At 37.9% G+C, this 17,463-nt stretch overlaps 1 protein-coding gene across 2 annotated transcripts in view; it reads left to right on the top strand.

The window, feature by feature from the left end:
- Positions 1-8,413: 8,413 nt before the first annotated feature.
- LOC119890671 (oncoprotein-induced transcript 3 protein-like) overlaps positions 8,414-17,463 on the top strand; it is a 10,802-nt gene continuing 1,752 nt past the window's right edge. Inside the window, exons 1-12 of one of the 2 annotated variants that reach the window (XM_038702032.1) lie at positions 8,414-8,680; positions 9,264-9,401; positions 10,388-10,505; positions 10,918-11,104; positions 11,648-11,789; positions 11,926-12,081; positions 12,487-12,542; positions 14,615-14,790; positions 14,961-15,361; positions 15,617-15,713; positions 16,672-16,894; positions 16,990-17,463. The exon at positions 16,990-17,463 is cut by the window's right edge and continues 1,752 nt beyond it. In XM_038702032.1, the coding sequence (XP_038557960.1) occupies positions 9,313-9,401; positions 10,388-10,505; positions 10,918-11,104; positions 11,648-11,789; positions 11,926-12,081; positions 12,487-12,542; positions 14,615-14,790; positions 14,961-15,361; positions 15,617-15,713; positions 16,672-16,894; positions 16,990-17,222 (1,878 nt within the window). In that variant the 5' untranslated portion in view covers positions 8,414-8,680; positions 9,264-9,312 and the 3' untranslated portion in view covers positions 17,223-17,463. Of the gene's footprint in view, positions 9,402-10,387; positions 10,506-10,917; positions 11,105-11,647; positions 11,790-11,925; positions 12,082-12,486; positions 12,543-14,614; positions 14,791-14,960; positions 15,362-15,616; positions 15,714-16,671; positions 16,895-16,989 lie in introns of both variants that reach the window. The other variant, XM_038702033.1, reaches the window with a different exon arrangement.

Here is a 17,463-nt window from a genome sequence, read left to right as displayed (position 1 = left end):
CCAAATCGATCAAACTCGATTTTGTCCTTGACACGTAAGATTCCTACGTAAAAAAAAAAAAAAAAAAAATCTAAAAATGACTTGTGCGTAAGCTGTAAAATAATTAAAAAATAGATTTCTCCATTTTTACAATTATTTAATCATATGCCGTTCAACTAATTAGCATTAAGCCCTTAACAGGATCAAACAAAAAGATTAGTTTAGTCTATGTCCTAAGTTTCCATAGACAGGGACGTGCACAGACATTTTGGGGGGCAAGGGCTTTAGTGGGAAAAAAAAAGGGCACCACTTCTAATTATTTATTTAAAAATTTTTTTTTAAACAAAACGTTTAATATATTAACACAACTCTGACTTCTTTACAGGTTTATTTTAATTCCCAATTCCCTCACACTCATGCAATTGTTGAATAGGCTACTTCTTTAGTATTCACATGGACACACACACACACACACACACACACACACACACACACACACACAATAAATGATGGTGACAAAGACGATTAGTTATTCAACAAATATATTTGTTTAACAGGGAACCATCCACCATTGTGTCCCTGAGCAAGACACTTAACCCCTAGTTGCTCCAGAGGTGTGCGACATCTGACATGTACAGATATTATTGTCTTTACACTTGTTAAAGCACTTTGTAACTTGTTTTTGAAAAGTGCTCTACAAATAAAGATTATTATTATTATTATTATTACAGCAACTGTAAGTCGCTTTGGATAAAAGCGTCAGCTAAATGATTAAATGTAAATGTAAGGTGTGTTCAAACAGGAATATATATATTAGTGGCGACCCCGAATAGTTGAATGTTCAATGGTTCGATAGGAGGAGCCTGATTCGGCTTACCATTTCCCAATAAGTTAAGCCTATTATGATCTTTTATCCAAAGCAACTTACATTTAAGGAACAACATACAAGTCTCAATAAAGCATCAATACAGTAAGAGATCTACAAGTGATAATATAAGCTATAAGTGTGAATAACACCAATGGGTTAAATACCTAGGGAAAGAAGTAAGAGTTCACAAATAGTGCAATCAATACAAGATAACTGTAAGGAAAAGGAAGAGCACATGAAATGCATGTTAGAGGTTCGGGGTTAGAGGTGTTATAAAAGTTCATCACCTAAACTGACAGGTTCACATCTTCAATCCTGAAGTGTTTGGCATTACGGCCAAGGGGTGGTGATGGTGCAGTGGATAAGACACATGCCTTTGATGTGAGAGACCTGGGTTCAAATCCACTGTAAGACTGAACAAGACACTTAACCCCTGGTTGCTCCAGAGGCGTGCGACCTCTGACATATATGGCAATTGTAAGATGCTTTGGATAAAAGTGTAAGCTAAATGTATATAACGTAAATGTACTGAGAAGAGGTTGAGAAAGCGTGTTTCAACTTAGGAGCCAGTGGTTTATGCTTATTTATAAAACCCTCTTAGGCCTAACAATTTGGGATATCTACTTCATCTCTACTCTCTCTACTCTAGTCACTACTGCCACTTTTAAAGGTGTAATCACTAACTCATTTACATACACCCCTTGCTGTGATTTTGATTCATATTTTGTTAAATATATTTCACTTCAAAACAATAAAAATAGCGTAGACAAAAACACAAATACAGAAATAACCAAACCTGTTTGAACTTTGGCAGAAAATGGCATATTCTTGTAGGACATGAACCGTCTCTCTCAAGTTACTTGAGAAAACAGATTTTTTGGGGGCCTTTAAGATAATTCACAGAAATTCATAGATTTTTAGTTCATATATAGTTTTTTTTGTGTCCCTTCTTCATCAGCCAGTTGTGGAATGAGGTTAATTTACTCAAGTACTTAACTAAACTTTTCAGGTACTTGCACATGAGGATTTACATTTTATGGCACTTCTACTTCCCAATATTGTAGAGGCAAATATTGTACTTTTTACTCCACTACATTTTGGATTTTAAATTAAATAAAAATAAAACTATATCTGTAATTAATTATAATACATGTATAAATTACTTATATTACTTATACTCATACTTATATTACTTACTATTATATGTTGTAAAATATGATATTTTTTTATTGATTGAACTAGTGCAAAGTCTCCACCTCAATGAGCTCCAACATAAAATGCTGTTTGTTAGTAATTTATTAGTAAAAATATATTGAATCTATGAACACTTACTGAGAATCAACAACTGTCATATGCTTGAATGTCCTCCAACAAAGAATCTGTCATCGTTGACTACTTAAAGATCTCAACAATGAGTGCTTCTTTTTCTAAAAACATCGTAAATTGTTACAGTAAGATGCAGATCTGGTTGGTCCTGTTGGGTGAATTCCAAGGTAACCACCTCTCACATCTCTGAGATTTGAACTGACTGAACGAGCTTTTGCATGAACAGATTTTTTAAGCCACCATGGAGGCAGGTGCAGTTCTCCTGCTGTTGTTCGCGTTATTGGGGACTACTTCCACTCTCAGCTATTATGGAGGAAGCATTAGTTTCATGCATCCTTTGAAGAAGACGGATGGGACGTTTAAGGTACGCAACGTTTTATCATTATCCTCTATCCTCTTTGTTCATATTTATGATATTGTATTAGACAAAACAACATTGGAGGTATTCCAGATGATTAAAAGCAAACCAGTTTCATAAGTCTGCTACTAAGGATTTAACTTTTTATTTCACAACGAAGTTACGCTGGTTGACTTATTTCTGTCTGAGTTAAAAGAAAATGTAGAGAGTAGAAAGGAAGAAAGTGTTGAAGTTCTCATTGGCTTCTAAAACACCTGCCTGTTGTTCATACCTGCCACAGTCATCTACATAGTATTTACGGACTTGCCTTTACAAAACCTTGTGGTATTTGTACAACCTGTTGAGCAGGCAAATGCACACGTAGACATCAAAAGGGGCTCAAGCACCTGCCCTTTTTTTCTGGGGGGCTGTATATATGTATATAGTAGAGGAGACTGGTTGTAACATGGGGAGAGTTGTAACAGCACCAATTCCACCAATGAAAGATAAAATAGGAGTCATTCATAATATATAGAGAAAAAACTGATTTTCAGGTCAGAAAGTAAATTTTTTGACCAAGTCTATATTTTGTTCAGTATCTATACTATTGCAGATAAAATTGTTTGACTTATATTAGATTGAAATGCAGTTTCTTAGGCAACATGTGATGCATTTTTTTCCATTCTAATTTAAAACCACTATGCTAATACAGCTAGCTAAACATTGGCTGACATGTGCGGGGTGGGTTGTAACACTTCTTTAAAAGGTGTCACAACCATCCACGATACATAAAAAAAGTACGTCAAAGAGTAAAATATAGAGGTGCTTGTACTGCGTACCGCTGAGAACCGGCCCACTTATGTGCACTGACTGTGACTCTGATTAACAATATTCACACACAGACACACACCTCTTTTTTATTAGACCTAAGGATGTACAAAGATGTTCTTTAATTAAGTACTTTGTAATAATATTTATCATTTATCATATTAAGTAGGTTTATCTATAAATAAATTTACATACAGACATGGTCTGTTACAGTGCGAGAGAAACATTGTTCTTTTACTTCACTATAGTTTTTAAGCATATCATATGTTGTGGCATCAATTTTTGCTTCTCTTGTCTTATTGTTACCACCTACCCCAATACAGGGAACAGAATGCATTTGACATCAACTCATGAGGTCTGATTTTCCTGTAGAGGATTGAACTGGTGCCATTTGTAGTGAACAAATGTGGGTACTTTGTATGAAAGTTTGAGAACTCTAACTAAAAAAATCAGCAAGTCACCGTTGCTGAAGCAGAAAGTGTTACAACCATACCCCTACTGTAATGGAGACATTACAGGTGAATACAGTAAAACGTGTGTCTGTAATTACTATCCTCGCATTCATATGCAAATTATGCATTAACAAATTAAAATGCGGCCATTTGCACACATTTGACAAGGCACTGAAGGCGAATAGGATAAACAAAATAACTAGAGTCTTTTCCCCTGAAATGTTGTTTAAATGTGCAGATTAGATTGTTTTAGTTCATTTAGAAGAGATGTACAGATGCAAACCGACGAAGGGCAGTTGCTTAAAACAAACACCATCTAAATGCATATTATGAAGTTTTCTTTCCATTAGAGTTAAAGAAGACACATGGAAGCAAAATAGACCGAAATCTCAAAATTTACCACTGCATGAAAAAGTGTCCTGCCTAAAACAGTAACTTTAAATTTTTGATGGTACGCTCCTCATCTAATATCTCTCCATAGTTTGTTGTAAGCTGATAGATCTGTACATGAGACAGACAGCCCTTGTCCTTGTCAAAGTCTTTGTCAGCATCAGTTATTGTGTGCGTTCTTTTGATTTTTGAAGTATTTTGTATTCCAATACGAAAAAAAGAATTAAAAGGATCTATTGTCTTGGGAAAAATTAACAAATTATTAGTAACACTATGTCCCTCAACTTGGTGCAGTCATTTATTCTAAATATATACTAGTAGCAGAGGAAACATGCTCATTGTGGCATAGTTTCCTTTCCTGTTGCCTGCTCCTGTGATAAACCTAGTGAATTCCAAAGAAACCACGGTCTCTCTGTGAACTGATTATTTTGTAGAAAAATGTTGAGTATTAAACAATTGCGTGAGTGTAAGGGAATTAAAATAAATTGGTAAGGAACATGTCTGTGCACGTCTCTGCTGTTGAGACAAAGAAAATAGAAAATCCAGATTAACCAACATGGATGTTCTTTTTTTACCCTGTTTTCTGTGTTTCACTGAAGAAACTTGCTTTAAACTACTTCTACATGGTGTCAATGCTGTATTTTCCCAATCCCTGTAGGTGACCTTTTATCCCAGACAGAACGGCAGAAGCAACTGTCAAAATCAGACATCGTACACCTGTGAGAGCGGGGTGTGCACGAGCTTCGATGAGTTAAGTTTCCAGCAAACAGACCAGGATAGCACAGGCCAAGGCAGGTGGTGCCAGTCGGAAGAGACCACAACAGCAACCATCTTAGCCAATAAAACCATTTCTCTGAGGTAAGTCCAGCTCACAGGGAACCAACTCTTCTGTCTTATTTTACTCTAATTTTGCATCAGGCCCTTTGAGATTAATGGTATTTTTGGTGTTTCAACTGCAGTGTTCCTCATAACTCGAGGACAAAATTACATCAGAAAGTTCTGCAGGTATGGGAGAAAATGAAGAGCATTATTGGTCAAAACACAGCATTTATTAAACCAAACTTAAGCTAAACACGGAGGCTCATATCGTTGTCAAAATGGCTGTAAAGACCATAAATGGAGTTAAAAACATTATGTGATGAAAAAACACAGAGCAGGTAAAACACTGGTATGTGACATTTGATGATCATAGTCTTTATTTTTACAGCATTTTCCAAAGTTACAAAGCTCTTTGCAGTCAGAAAAGAGACACATGAATAATAAAATACAAGAAACAAATAATAGAACAAAAATTCACACAATTTATTAAGATGGACGATAATAATAATAATTTAAAAGGCACTTCAGGAGATTTAAAGGAAGTCAGAACAATTTATACAGTCAGGATCATGGCTACAATTGAGGACACTAAGTAATATTTTGATGATGAGTTTACATTAACACAATGTGTTCTCTAAGGATAACTCATATATTTTTAGAACATATCTTAAAATCTGACTGTTTCTAGGCAAAAAGCCCCAAAATAATTTAAACTGAATTTTGGATTCTCCACCCAGAATTAAAACACAGGAGAGTGCAGAGAAAGCTTTGAAACAACACATAGAAAATTTAGACGATAAAGTTAAATGAATAGTCAACATTAGCGATGTTTTAAAAATACTCAGAAACTCGGCTGTTTGGTTGATGACTCATCAAAAATGTTTTAAATGGGTGGAGTTCTGCAGGGGGAATCTGGACTAGGTATCTTGAAAATCCTGACTCTGGCCCTGTAAACAGTATAAAGAACAAAATGACAATTTATCTTTCACCTGATATTGAGAGGGCAGCATTAGGTGTGAGCGAGTGCTATTTACTGTTCATGCTGTTCTGTTTTCGTACATTGACAACAAACCTAAATTGCTTTATACATAAAGGTGTAAGTCAGATTTGAGGAGAGAGCGACATGTACTCTCTCTCTCTGCCTTATACAGTATACCACCTCCTCCTCTGCCCGACACTGTCAAGCTGCCAAGTACGTAAATGCCAGCAATGCAGTGCAGCATGTTCATGAACCATAGGTCTTTTCACAGAAGACTGTTTGGCACGTCAACTACAGGTGTACTGTAAATAATAAAAACATTTCCAATCAGCTGACTCAGTTTCAGGGTCCTGGTATTGTTCCTCCTCATCATTAATGTTATTAGACACACCTGTGATTTTTATTTAATATAGCATCTTTCACACAACAAGTCACAAAGTGCTTTACAAGCTCAAATAATAAGAGACAACAATAAAACTAAAGCAACCACAACAATAAACAGAAAAATAACCAAGCAATGAAACACGCAACAAATCACAGTCATCAGTCATTCAATAAAAACATAGGCTGCAACAGATATTAAAACACGTACGTTTGCATACTTCATTTTTCATTTAAGTCTGTTTAAAAGTATAACAAAAATGTCTGCTGTGTAAAAGGCTTGTGGTTGAATGACTGAATGAACGTCAGTGAGTGTGTTAATCAGATGCACATGCACCAAGGCCCCATCCACACTACTCCATTAAAAACGGGGTTTTAAAATGAATATGATCTCCGTCCACACCAGCTTTTCAACTACGTTCACAGTTGATCTCTGTCTTCATTAAAACGACACTGGGCGTGCGCGTGCCAGTGTAAACATGAAGCAGATGGTCTACTTTTGAAGATTTGGTAAAAGAATAAAGGAAAGCAGACGAAGAACCGCACCAGATTTTATTTTACATGGATCAATACCGAGCTGGGACTGTTGCTGAATGTAACATGGGAGATAAAAGCGGCCGTGGCGGCGGAAAACAGATTGACATACACAGTAACTTACAAGTCAAAACCTTTCCGTTTTATGTAGGAGGTGCAAATGTAGCAAAAGGTCTCGCAGTAGTGATGATGGAGCCTAAGCAGTTCATGCTTTTGATGTATCAACAAAACATCAGAGTACAAAACACACATCTTTTGTGTCAAGGAGATGAGTCTAAAAAATTATCAAACGGTTACGTGAAAGGTACAAAGTGTAAGATTTGGCCAGGATTTTAGTTTAAAACATTAAAAAATGAACTAACATTATCAACAGAATGTGAGGAATGAACAGTTGTGACGTCGTGTCAAACACGTCTTATTGTGCTGCAGAGAGACCGACTGAAGTTTGCATTCTAGCCCTGGCCAGTCCGGTTTTGTAATTCCACTTGTGCTGCAGAGATGCAACAGTGAGTCACTATCCAGTCTGCCCACAGTCCAACATAAAAGGTCAAAGACGCAGAGTTGCCTCAAAGACTTCTCAATCAATGCTGCTGCACAAGCGGCTCTCCCGCTTTCCTCGCTCTCCTGGACCTTTCCTTCATTTTTGTCCTGCCCATCCTGCCACCACTTGATCTCCCCTGTCTCTGACTGGCAGACTGAATGTGAAATCGTCGTTGTCTGGGGACACACAGGAGGTGGAAGAGTTTCAATTCCCTGCCCCATGATGAAATATCAAAATCTGCCCGTCCAATGTAACCATTACAAATACGAATTATACATGTTTACAGACAGTATTTGAGTTAAAATTCTTCTAGGTACACTTCAAATCCCTGACTTCGTAGGCATATCTTGAGGTGTATGATAAAAACAATGATACCAAACAGCTGCTGTTGTAGGTTAAAACCCAATCATTCACTGGAACAGAAACAGCTCTGTAGGAGGACCACAGCTGTGTGAGGAACAACCAGTTGTTACACAGGTAACAAGGTGAGGTTGCTGAAGTTTACTGTCAAAACTCATACACCGTGGCAAGACAGAGCACAGAAACACAAGCAGTAGGTAGTTACGCTGCATCAGCAAGGTCTCTCCCAGGCAGACATTTCAAGGCAGACGGGTGTTTCCAGTAGTGCTGTCCAAGCTCTTGTGAAGAAGCACAAAAACTCACTGCAGCAGATGAAAGACGCTTCATGCTTACTTCTCTTCACAATCTGAAGATGTCCAGCAGTGCCACCAGCTCAGAGCTGCAGAACAAAGTGTGACCCTGGTCCACCATCTTCTGTCTGGAGAAGTCTGGTCAGATGTGGCCTTCAAGGAAGACTTGCAGCCAAAAAGTCTGATATGGAAACAAGGCCAAGCGACTCAACTGTGCACAGAAACTGGGGTGCAGAAAAATGGCAGCAGGTGCTCTGTACTGAATCATTTTAAATATCTGTCTGTAACAGAAGGCAGATTTGTTCACTGAAGGGCCGGAGAGTGGTACAAGATACCTACTCGTCATGCCGTACCACCAGGGAGGCATCTGAGTGACCCCAAACGTAATCTGCAACATGACAACGACCCCAAACATGCAGCGAAAGTCATTAAGGACTATCTTCAGCGTAAAGAAGAACAAGGACTCCTGGAACTGAGGAGCCCTGATCTCAACACCATCCAGCCTGTCTGTGAATACATGAAGCGATAGAAGCAACTGAGGCTGCCTAAATCCACAGGAGGACTGTGGGGAGTTGATGCTGTTTTGAAGACACTGGGTGGTCACACCAAAATATTGATTTGATTTAGATTTTTTCTTCTGTTCACTCACTTTGCATTTTGTTAATTTATAAATATAATCTATTAACATGTCCATTATTTTTTTTAAATAAGCATTCTTACTTTAAAGCACTTTCCCCACATATGCCTAAAACATTTGCACAGTACTGCGCCATAACCCCTCATCTATTACCTTAAAGTGTCAAAACACTGCGCACAGTTGTTTTTACCTTTTTGCTTGAAATTACAACATGACATTCTTTGCTAAACAGATGTTAATCAGCTCTAGTGGGGTTCTGTAACAGCTATTTCAAGCTTTCAGGCATAACATAAACAAAGATTATGAAGATTAATTTGTTATTTATAGTTATGAGACCTCGCCAAGATAAAAGGGGCACAATGCAGTTTAACAATAGACATTTTATTGTTATAAATAGTACAACTGATGTCAGCTGATTGCTGTGCTCTGTGGTGGATGTGTGGCTTTCCAACAGTGTGTTGCCCTCTGGTGGACAAACCTTGCTCTTGCGGGTGGCATCCATATATTTCTGAGTGACAACGCTTTCCACCTTCTCCTTTCAGGGACTCTGGCTGCTGCTGGGAGTCAAACGTCAATGGAAAAACAAACTGGATGGCCTATGCCGATCTGGACCTGGGAACTCGATCTGACTCATACTCCCTCAACAGCTGCCCTGTGACGGCAACTGTGTCGTCTTTACGGTACAAACCTTTTCTTTTCAAACTGGGATTAACACGTGAAAATCAAATAACAGAGCTCTGTGGGTAAAGCAGAATACAAACCCCACCAGTGCGATATATCAGATCAGTAACTGCACATGGACGAGAAGCAAAAGAATATTTTTGCATTCATCAGCTCTACCTTAATTCAGCTCTCTTTCTCTGTTCACACGAAGAATATGTATAGACTGATAACATTAATTTTTAGATTGTCAAGGCAAAGGGAAGCCACAACTCGTTGTAAATGAGGCTCCTTTGATTGATGGCTGGAAAAACAGACTGTAGGTTTACATTTTATAGATTGCATTTACACATTTATTGAGGACACTACACGCTAAATAAAATACTTCACATTAAAATCTCAATTATGTAACTTTATGTACTGCATATTTATATCCCTCACAGTTCTATGCATATAGTTCTGTTTGCTGACGCTTAAGAAATTAATTAATTAAATTAATTAAAAGGATTTTTATCTTTCCCCCCATTTGTTTTCCCTTTTCATCACTTTTTTCTTTGCATTTTTTTTTTTTAATCTGGTGGCATAGCTCCTATTAACAAGTCAACAAGTTAACAATTCAGAGTCAACCATTTTCAGGCATTACATGTTTGCTACAATACTGTAAAAGAAAATGATAACTGTGATGATAGAGACGGTTGTCTTGTAACAGTGAAAGGTAAAGGAAGGATGTTTTGTTCTTTTTAAAATGTATCTAAATATTCTAAACTTTCTTTGAATACAAAAATTATCAAAACAGTGCAAGAACTATGTAGAGTATCTCTAATTATCGATTTCCAGTAGTTACCAAATGCAAACAAACAAAGATTCCAGTGATCTATATTATTTTGAAGCTTCTTCTGTAAAAACCTCCAAGTTTTATTTAAAACACACACACACTTAATACATACACCCTATATTACTTAGTCTTTATTTAATCTAAATTATTTAACATTGTGTTTTCATGCAGGGTGCCTCAGAACTGTTTCTCAAAGCTTCCTCTTCTGGCGTACGATCCAGACGGAGATGATGTGCGATGCAGCTTCACTACAGACGCCGCAGTTCCCTCAAACTTTGCTCTGGATAAGGTAATTCATTTCAAATTAGTGGTAAAGACACATTCTGACAGAGCACTTACAGGAGCTGATCAGACATTCAAGCCACCCTAAGCAGTAATACTTGATATCATGTTCTTATAACTCATGTTTGATTTGACTTGAATATATTTAGCTTCACATTATAGTAGTGGACATGCTGTATGTATTGAGCTTCTTTATAGGAGTAATGTCTTCTAACAGGAAATCAACTGTGTGCCTCTATATTTATTGGGTTTATTTATATTTAAAATTCACAATTTTATTGTAACTGAAGTCAAGAGATCAGGACCTTCTTCATATTTGAACCATTTAGGTGAATAAATTATTTTAGTTAAGTTCTTTTGCTGCTAAGATCAGTATCTAAAGAGACCTAAGCATACTATAACTGTTCATGTCCTCCCAGACCACGTGCACTCTCACAAGTACAGGCCAAGTTGGCATTGGTGTCCACGTGTTTGAGATGATGCTGGGGGACTACCCCACCACAAACATCACTTTGACCTATGCAGATGGATCGTCTGTATATCGGGAGGCTTCCAACATGAACTCACCACCTCTCTGCAAAGTAATGCTGCAGTTCTCAGTGGAGAGTAAGTGATTCAAACACATTAAATATACATTTTGATGGAGTGACACAACTGGACCGATTGTCTGACTGATTTGACCTGACAGCCATAAAACAAAAGTTACAGGGGAGTTCAAATGTTATCTTGCAACTCTTCCACTATCACAAAACATAATATTACAAGAATATAGTTGTTATAGTTATGATAATAAAGTTTTAGACATTACATTGCTATATCACATTGTTATGTACATTTTATTTGACATTTTCTTACAGTTTACATACTGTATTAATCTGAAACACAGTTCATTGATACTGTAAAGTAAAATAACCTTTTTCTCAAAATATTACACCTGCAATATTATAAACCTTTTCACAAAATATACTTTATTGTCTTAATTTTATTTATTTTTTTAAATTTTGACAGTATTTTTGTAGGTTTTCTCACTGTTGCAATTATATTCTCGGAACAGACAATATTGCAAATATCTTTTAATTTTTTGTTATGTTGTAATTCGCTTCTTTTTAGAAATCCCAGTCTTAATAACCCCTCGTGTCTGTGTTACAGTCCTTCCTCCCATACCAAACTGCGAAGCTGGTCAAACGCTGCCCATATTCTTCTCTACGACTCCTTCTCATGGTGATGTTCTTTATGCCACTGTGGGTCAGAAATTTCAGCTTCATGCCCAAGCGCAGGCTCTCCTGGCTAGGTATTTATTCACTTGGCTAAAGAAGAACCCTGTAATATGGACATGCCAAAAGAAATATAACTAATATTAAAACCGTTCATGCCAAACAAGGACACTAAATATTTCTTTCCTCCCTTTTGCCTCCATTTTCCTGAAGCATCTTTGACTTCCAGGTCAGCGGCCCCCAGAACATGACCAAAGCGTCCAAAGATAATAACAATGGAATAGCTGAAGTCACTGTGAGCTGGACACCAAAACAAAGTGACCTGTACAGATTTGTCCCAGTCTGCTTCACTGCAGAGACAAATGAAAGGTGAGTCCTTTAATTAATGTACATTTATTGGAACAGTGCGCGTAATTATTTCCTGCTTTGTGCCATGTTAGCAGAGCTGAGAGCGGTTGTTTCTGTGAACATGCTACATGACTAACCACCAAAGACAACAAAGAAATAAGCCTGAATCTATTAATTTTAGATTTTTGGGGTTTCTATTGCCTTTTTTTTTTTGCGCACAACCTCTGCTTGTATTACATCATGTCTCAAAGTAAAAATGTCTTCTCAATTAAATTAAAGTTTTCAAAAACAGCTTAATGTTATTTTATACTTCATTGTACATTTCATCATGCATCAGATGATATTACCTTTATTATTATTACTATTAGTGTCGCTCTTCTTTTTAGATTTTGCACTAAAACATGTTCTCTTTGTTTTATCATTCAGTCAATCGGAAATGAGGTGTGTTGCTGTCATGGTGACCCAAGCGTCTATCACTCAAGGTTTGTTAATCATCAATTAACCAAAAACAAATTGAATACAGTAGGTCACAATGTCGCCTTCTGGCTGCGACTGTTGTCTGCATGGAGCAAATGCAGGAATAGCATGAAGCTGTTGCACATTTATCTGACGCTTTTATCCAAAGCGACTTACAATTGCTATACATGTCAGAGGTCGCACACCTCTGGAGCAACGAGGGGTTAAGTGTTTTGCTCAGGGACACAACGGTGGATGTCTCACAGTGGGAATCAAACCCAGGTCTCCCACACCACCCCAAGAATCTTTTAGGAAAAAGTTGTGGTCATGGTTAAAGGAAACGTTAACTGTTGGTACAGTAGGAGACTGGATGTGAACCATTTAAAATTCATTTCAATGAATGAGTTGCACCATCCGCTTTAATTTAACCTCCTCTGTAGGAACATAAACTGCTCCACAACAGAGACATGGTTTACACACAATTAGACATGACCATTGTCATCTCCTCATTAACACCTTTCTAATAGACACAAACTGATAACTCAGTTGTGCACAATAGGCGAGTGAGCAACAGGACAGTAACTGTATCAATGCATCAACCAATCAGTTTTATTTAAAGTCAAGAATCACCATGCAGCATGGTTCCAACACTCTACAAAGCAACAGCAGGCAAATGCTGTGAAGCTGTGAAGGATTGACTAGGAGACCAGCATCGAGAGAGTATCTGCTGTAATTAGCTCAGATCGGTGAGGTGGTGCAAGGTCTTAACAGCAGAACCTTAAAATCAGCTCAAGATGAGGCCAGAATGGGTCAAAGTTTCTTTCTGCCAAGATTCTAGCTGCTGCTTTCTGATCAAGCTTCTAATAGCACAACCAGGAAGACCAGAGAAAATGATGCAATAAGGAATTTGGGAATATGCACGTTAGGAATACGATTTCAGCAATGTAACGCAACAGCTTGGACTAGTCGCTCTGCCACTTTCTGGTGTGGTTCAGACCAAGAAATTTATTGTATGGATCACTTTGAAAGGCAAAGACAAATTACCTATTGTGCAAGATTTCTAGATCTAATTTTAAACTGGTATTAATGTACAATCTGCACCTGGTTATATTAACTTGATAATGAAAACCACATTAATGCAGGTTTAAATACATGTTGTACATCTGAATCTAAATTTCAGGCAAAGTTGTAACTCAACCCTCAAAGTTTAACATTTGTATTGGAGGGCAATAAAGCAAACATAATTTGTGCGCCACATCTGTCTGAGCCAAGATGTCCTAAGTTACAGTTTTTCTCAATTGCTTCAACGCTATAATCAGGCTATTGAACTAAAATTTCAAAACCATAACTCCATTTTTCAAAAAGCACACCCATTTCCCAAAACTCTACACACAAATCCCTTCACTTTTCATTGCCTACACCGCGTGGTCATTGAGAAAACACTGACATTCAATATTGTTCACTCAGTCAGCACAGGGTGAGCTCAATCAGCACACAGCTACCCAGGTGGAAACACACACAGCCAGAATTGATAACACACCAATCAGAAGCTTCAATAGATAAATAAAAGGGCCGGAGTCAGTTGATTCAGTTTTGGAACAATGGATCCAGAGAAATCTGAAGGAAGAGGTGTAGGACACCAGAGAGGAGGAGGAGGAGGCAGAGAAGAAGGTGGAGAACAAGAATCTCTGGGCTCTCCCAGACCAAGGACGGGACGCTGGGGCAGAATAATTAGTTGTCTGGTGCGTTGTACTGAACAGCAAACTAAGGAATAAAAAATGTGTGCAAATGTACATTTGTTATTTCTTTTGTTGTGTTCATCATGTGAAAAGGTTTCTGAGGGGGAGAATCACAAGCAAAACTACTTATAACCAGATTTTGAAGTATTGTGTTGAATTTATCTCATCAGTGTGTGTAAGACTGTGTTTTGTGTGTGTGTGTGTGTGTGTTTGGTTTTTCAGCACGATTGAATGGTTTTGAGTGGAAAGTTCAATTTTAACCTGAAAATAGTGTTTAGAGTTTCGAGAAAAAGAGGCATAATTTCAAGAAATGTGTCCAAGCAATCGAGAAAAACTGTAACGTGTAATGTGATTTACAGGAAAGGCCACTGTTGAATGCTCACCCAACAAGATGACGGTGGCCCTCGAGAAAGCTTCCATGCCTGGCATCGACGAGAACTATCTCAGGCTGAGAGACCGGTCGTGCTCTCTCACTTTCAACAGCACTCACATCTTGGGCAGCATGTCATTCAGCACGTGTGGTACAAAAATTGAGGTGTGGAAAAACATTACATATAAACAAACTTTTTTATTTTCCATGAAGTTTTCTAACTCATTAATTTGCATTGATTCTAGTGTCTATAGGTTGTTTTTGTGGCACTGAAAGTTCATTTTCCTCTCAGCCACTAACGGGTTTTATACCACTTGAATTTGTCTTGAATACAGGATGCAGGCGACTTTATCGTTTTCAAGAACGAGATCGTCTCCTACGTGCTGCCCAACGAGCTAATAATCCGAAGGGAGACAGTTAAGATCGGTTTCTCTTGCCAGTTTCCCAAAACCATACACATCTCGAGTTACTACAATCTCCACAACTCTGACTACATTTTCACTGAGTCCAGCTTCAGCAGCTTTGGCTATACTTTTGAGATCTTCCACGATAGCAACTTTACAAGTACAGTGGAGGCTAACGCCTATCCAGTGAATGTCCAGCTGTTAGACAAAATTTATATGGGCATTCAAGCTCAAACGGAAATACCAAATGTGCAGTTGTTTGTCGAATCTTGCAAAGCCACTCCTGATGACAACCCTGAAAACCCCACCTACTATGACCTCATCAGAAACGGGTGAGTGCTGATGCTTTCTGTGATCACAAACAAAACTTCTTTTGACTTTTCATTTTAAATTGTTTAAATTAAAGGTGGATTAAGCGATTCTAGAGAAATCCAACACGGTGACAAATAGAGTAGATATTTCTTGAATTTGGCAAAAAGACGTATATTGGATTAGAAACGCTTACCCCACCTTTAAGCTTAACAATCATCTTGCATCATGCACTTCCTTGATCGTGAGTGACGTGTTACAATTCATTTTTCTCACAGCTGTATAATGGATGAGACCTTTAAAGTCCACACATCTGATCAAATTTCATTCAACTTTGAGGTTCAAGTCTTCAAATTTACTGGAAACTATGACCAGGTAATGATCATGAATATTAAATAATATCAAATGTATCCCAAAATATTGAGCACGCAGTTAGGCAGCCTGCTGAGAGGCAGCAGGTTAAAGCTCAAGCGTGTCACTTTGTGGCGATCTGCGATTAGGGGTGTGATGAAAGACTTTGGTCACGAGAACAAGATAGTTTAACACTGTTTTGAAGAAATAATATTTAATATGATGCTGAATCATATGAGTGGGGGGGACTGGGGGTTCATTTCCTGCATTCTGGAGACATTTTCTGCACCAATTTATGGTGTAAATGTCTTTATATGAATGGCAACACAAATTTAAGGCGGCAGGTGACAATTCAAAATATAAAAATTCAATGGAATATAATGCATTTGTTGCTTAAGTTTCTTTCCTGTCCAACGCACATGTGTTTCTTCTATATTTAAATTGCATTGCATGTTTTCTTATTTCTCAAAGCATTTTCATTTGTAATTTAACATTTCTTGTTGCAAGCTATTTTTCTGAACATATTGAACAAATTATGCTTTAAAAAGTCATTTTAAAAAGTGGTAGGGACATGTCCCCAGCGTCCCCAGTGTAAATGACACTAAGTTAATAGTCCACTCATAGTTAAAAGATAAGGCTTTTGCTGAATTGCAAATGCATTGTACTGTATAATTTAGTGTTGTTTACGGATGGAGAATAAGGCTCTATATCAATGCAGAAATTGCCTTAAAAAGTCAGGAAAATCTCACAGTTTATCATTCTCTTAAATGTGCACGTTTGAAACATTTGTACACACAAGACGCTTCATATTTTTCTCCATCTTCATAATGCAGCATTTTAACTGACTTACTTTTATCTCACAAAAAAGCTAATCCACATCCGACACAATCGGCCTGAGATCTTGTGATGAACATGAACTGCACTTTTTTTCGGTGAAAAAGTTTACTTGACTTCCTCTGAACTAAAAACCGTCGCCTTACAGGTGTATTTTAACTGCTTCGTCATCCTGTGCGAGCCTGGAAATCCCTTTTCCAGATGTTCCCAAGGTTGTCTGAGAAATCCATCCCGCAGGCGCAGGCGAGGGCTGAGCAGGGAGACAGTTGGCCACTATATTACCCAGGGTCCATTGCGGTTGGTCAGACAGGCTGTTCCCATTTTGGATGATAAAAATGTTGGGATGAATAAGACTGACACGCCCATCTCAGGTTAATATGGTCTATCTATCTATCTATCTGTCTGTCTGTCTGTCTGTCTGTCTGTCTGTCAAACTAAAAATAACTACTGTCCTGTTGTCTTTCAGTGAGTCCTTCACCGGTTTCTGCAGACAGACACCCGTTTCTCCAAACAGACACCAAATCGAGTGAAGGAGGTTGGGTAATCAAGGAGATCCTCAATGCCAACATCAGCACCGTGGTCTTTGCCAGTGCCTTCTTAGTTACACTGGTGTTATTGGCTGGGGTCGTTTTTTACTTCACCAGTAAGAGAAGAGGAGAAGATCGCAGGCCTCTGATAGTGTCAGGCTGGGAGAACTAGACCCAATAAATCTTAGATTCACACAGCATGTTCTTTGTTTTACTTTGTTAAAGGATATCACGCATAAATTGTACATACTTTTTACATGCTGTAATCATTCCTCCTATTGATACTGGCCGTTTAACATGCTTTCAATAGTCTGAACAAGTAAAATCAAGTGGATTTCTTCCAAACTAAACCTTGAATTATCAGTTTGTGTCCTGACAAACTGATAATTCCTTGCTGAGACGTAGGACAGCAA

The sequence above is a fragment of the Micropterus salmoides genome, unplaced genomic scaffold (genome assembly GCF_014851395.1).
Source record: "Micropterus salmoides isolate LMB-PRFRI ecotype aquatic unplaced genomic scaffold, ASM1485139v1 Ms_hic_scaffold_6, whole genome shotgun sequence".
Classification (NCBI taxonomy): domain Eukaryota; kingdom Metazoa; phylum Chordata; class Actinopteri; order Centrarchiformes; family Centrarchidae; genus Micropterus; species Micropterus salmoides.
The sequence above is the reverse complement of the archived record's forward strand: the minus strand, read 5'-3'. Positions and strand labels throughout refer to the sequence as shown.